This window comes from Papaver somniferum, chromosome 1 (assembly GCF_003573695.1).
Source record: "Papaver somniferum cultivar HN1 chromosome 1, ASM357369v1, whole genome shotgun sequence".
Classification (NCBI taxonomy): domain Eukaryota; kingdom Viridiplantae; phylum Streptophyta; class Magnoliopsida; order Ranunculales; family Papaveraceae; genus Papaver; species Papaver somniferum.
The window spans coordinates 125,117,578-125,120,853 of record NC_039358.1 but is presented as its reverse complement, the minus strand read 5'-3'; the positions used below and the strand labels follow the sequence as shown (position 1 = coordinate 125,120,853).

The 3,276-nt window shown below is 34.3% G+C and overlaps 1 protein-coding gene across 1 annotated transcript; it reads left to right on the top strand.

Annotated features, from left to right (window-relative positions):
• On the top strand, positions 1-3,276 carry LOC113350414. The gene is made up of 3 exons (XM_026594554.1): positions 1-544; positions 689-1,574; positions 1,695-3,276. Exons 1-3 carry the CDS (start codon positions 1-3, stop codon positions 3,274-3,276), a joined length of 3,012 nt encoding a protein of 1,003 aa, XP_026450339.1.

The window sequence follows — 3,276 nt, the reverse complement described above, 5'->3', positions numbered from 1 at the left end:
ATGAAGAAATTGAAGGAGCTAAAAAGAATACTTCATGAGTGGAATTGGAAGGTATTTGGTAATGTTCATGTTAAACTTAAAGAAGCTGAAAATAAAGTCAAGGAAGCAATGCAAGTTTCAAACTCAAATCCATCTAATTCAGTAGCATTGGAGGAGTTAGTTGCAGCTCAAAATGACCATGCAAATAGAGAAGTTCAGCTCAATACTCTAATGAGACAAAAATCTAGAGTTAAATGGATACAAGAGGGAGCAGCAAATACTAGTTTCTTTCATACTAATTTAAAAATAAGATCTTCAAGAAATATGATAAGTGAATTAGAGGATTCTAATGGTAATGTAATATCTGATCAAGAGCAGATTGCAGACAATCTTGTCAATCACTTCAAAATAAAGTTTGAAGAGCAAGGTGTTAATATTAAAGAAGAGCTTTTAGATGTTGTACCTCAGTTGAGTGATGCAGAAGACCAAAAGTTCTTAGATGAAATTCCTAGTATAGAGGAAATTGAAAAAACAGTTTTTGATATGGATCCTGAAAGTTCTCCAGGTACAGATGGTTTCTCAGGAGTATTTTATAGAAGTTGTTGGGAAATAATTCAAGATGATTTGGTAGTTGCAATTCAATTTTGTTAGAGAAGGAGATTCATTCCTAAAGGTAAGAACTCTAGCTTTTTGGTGTTATTGCCAAAAGTACAAGGTGCAAGGAATGCAATTCAGTTCAGGCCAATAGGTTTGAGTAATGTATTATTCAAAATCTTTACAAAAATTATTACTACAAGGATGAGTAGTCTTATGGTGAAACTGATATCTCCACAACAACCTGCATACATAAAAGGAAGAAGTATCCAAGAGAAAGTTATGCTTGCATCTGAATTGGTGAATGAAATGAAGATAAAAAAAAGAGGTGGGAATGTTGGGCTTAAGTTGGATATTTCTCAGGCATATGACTCTGTCAATTGGGAATTTCTTATAAAATTTTTAAGGAAATATGGTTTTTCTTCCTCATGGTGTGACTGGTTAATGGCATTATTTCAGTCTGCAAGAATTTCATTCATGGTGAATGGAGGACCATGTGGTTTTTTCTCAGTTGGGAGAGGTTTGAGGCAAGGATATCCATTATCTCCCATTCTTTTTGTGCTGATGGAGGATGTGCTGAGTAGAAATATATCAAAATTAGTTGGAATGGGTAGAATACTTCCTATGGTAATAAGAAAAGGTGTTCATCCAACTCACCTTTTCTTTGCAGATGATGTATTTATCTTTTGCAATTGTGCTAAGAAGAGCTTAAAAAATTTATTATCTTTGCTAGACGATTACCAGCTCAGTTCAGGGCAAGTCATAAACAAAAGCAAGAGCAATTTTTTTGTGGATGGAGTTACAACTGCAAGAAAACAACAAATAAGTGAAGTGGTAAATATGGAGTTATCTCATTTTTCAGATAAATATTTGGGTGTTTTCTTAGCTCCAGGAAGAGTAACTTCTGCAATGGTGTGGCTTATAGTGGAACAACTTCAAATAAAGCTTGCAGCTTGGAAAGGTAAATTGCTTTCATTTCAAGATAGAGTTATTCTTGTCAAGTTAGTGTTGTGTAGCATTCCTATTTATTCAATGACTGTGTATAAATGACCTTCTTCTATCATAAAGATTTGTGAGAAGATCATTAAGAACTTTATATGGCCTGGTGATGGTGAAAAAAGGAAGTTCAAAATTATCTCATGGAAGAGAGTGTGCACTCCTTTTAAAGAAGGGGGCTTAGGAATACACAGACTTGAAGTGATAAACAAAGTGCTGTTGATGAAAATGTTGTGGAAAATTCTTAATTCTAAAGAGGAGTGGGCTCAGTTCTTTAATGCAAAATTTAAGGATAAATATGGACTTTGGATTACTTCATGGAAACAATCATCTATTTGGAAAGGGATAAAATGGGATTGGAATTATTTAAAAGAAAATGTAAGGTGGACTGTAGGTAATGGAGCCAATATATCAGTCTGGTTTGATACATGGGTTGGAGATTCACCATTGGTAAATCAGATTGGTTTCTCTAATTTGGTTCAAAATAATATGAATATGAGGGCAGCAAGTCTGTTAAATGGGAGACATTGGTGCATTCCTCCTGAGTTACAAGAATTACTACCCATATCTTGCTTGCCTGAAATTGGAAATGGTAATGATCGTATAATATGGACTGGGCATAAAAGTGGTAATTTTGTTACTTCAGCTGCAGTAGAGAGAGTTAGAGACAAAGAACCAAAACTGGTATGGCCTGACTACATATGGAAATCTTTCTTACATTCTAGTATAGCTAGTAATATTTGGAAGCTACAGCAAGATGTCTATATGGATGATGAGGAAATGATGAAAATAGGCTATGACATGGTATCTAGATGTTGTATCTGTCATGAACAATGTGATAATATGTTTCATACACTTTGGAAGCGCAAATTCAGTCTGGAGATTTGGTCTTGGCTTGGATCTATTTTTGGTTTTAAAAATCCAAAATCTTTTGAAGACATCAGTGTAGCTGCAAAAAATAAGAGCCCAATCATCAAAGAGATTTGGATGACTGTTGCATGTACTACAATGAAAGGTCTGTGGTTTCAAAGAAACAAACAGTTGTTTGAGGAAATTCAGCCAAATTGCAATGCATTCAAATGTAGGATATATAAAGCAGTACAAGAAGGAAGCTACAGAATGAAAGGCAATCAATGGAACCAAGAATTTGATTTTCAAGTTTTGTCATTCTTCAAAATTGGTAATAGAAATATTAAATACAATTGCATCAAAGAAATCTATTGGCAAGCTCCTGAAACAGATTTTACTATGTATTGTTGTGTTGGTGCATCATTTGGAGATCCAGGTAAAGCTGGTATTGGGATTATTGCTAGAGATTGCAGAAGTCAGGTAATTGGTACTCTTACATGGGGTCTTGGTATAACTCTTTCTTCCATTGCAGATGAATTTGCTATATTATGTGTTATTGAATGGGCTGCTTTTAATGGAAGTACCAAGGTAATTATCCAATCAAGTTCAAATACTGCTACTCAAATGTTTAAAAGTTGTGATATACCTTGGTACATCAGAGTAAGATGGTTAAAAGTGATTGATAAGTTTAAGAAAATGGAATTATTACACTGCATAAAGGAATTTAACTTTTCAGCAATCATATTAGCAACCAATGGGGTAGGCTTGAAAGCAGGAGAAAGAAATATTCACATTGGAAGACCCTCTTCTCTTAAGAGGATTGAGCTGCCAAGAATGGCTTATTATTACTTATGTTGA

What these genes read in the sequence shown, in the direction of transcription:
- LOC113350414 (XM_026594554.1), top strand. Translation starts at nt 1, where the DNA reads ATGAAGAAATTGAAGGAGCTAAAAAGAATACTTCATGAGTGGAATTGG. An exon ending in GGATCCTGAAAGTTCTCCAG is followed by an intron (nt 545 to 688) that starts GTACAGATGGTT and finishes TATTGCCAAAAG; the next exon opens with TACAAGGTGCAAGGAATGCA. An exon ending in GATAGAGTTATTCTTGTCAA is followed by an intron (nt 1,575 to 1,694) that starts GTTAGTGTTGTG and finishes TGGTGAAAAAAG; the next exon opens with GAAGTTCAAAATTATCTCAT.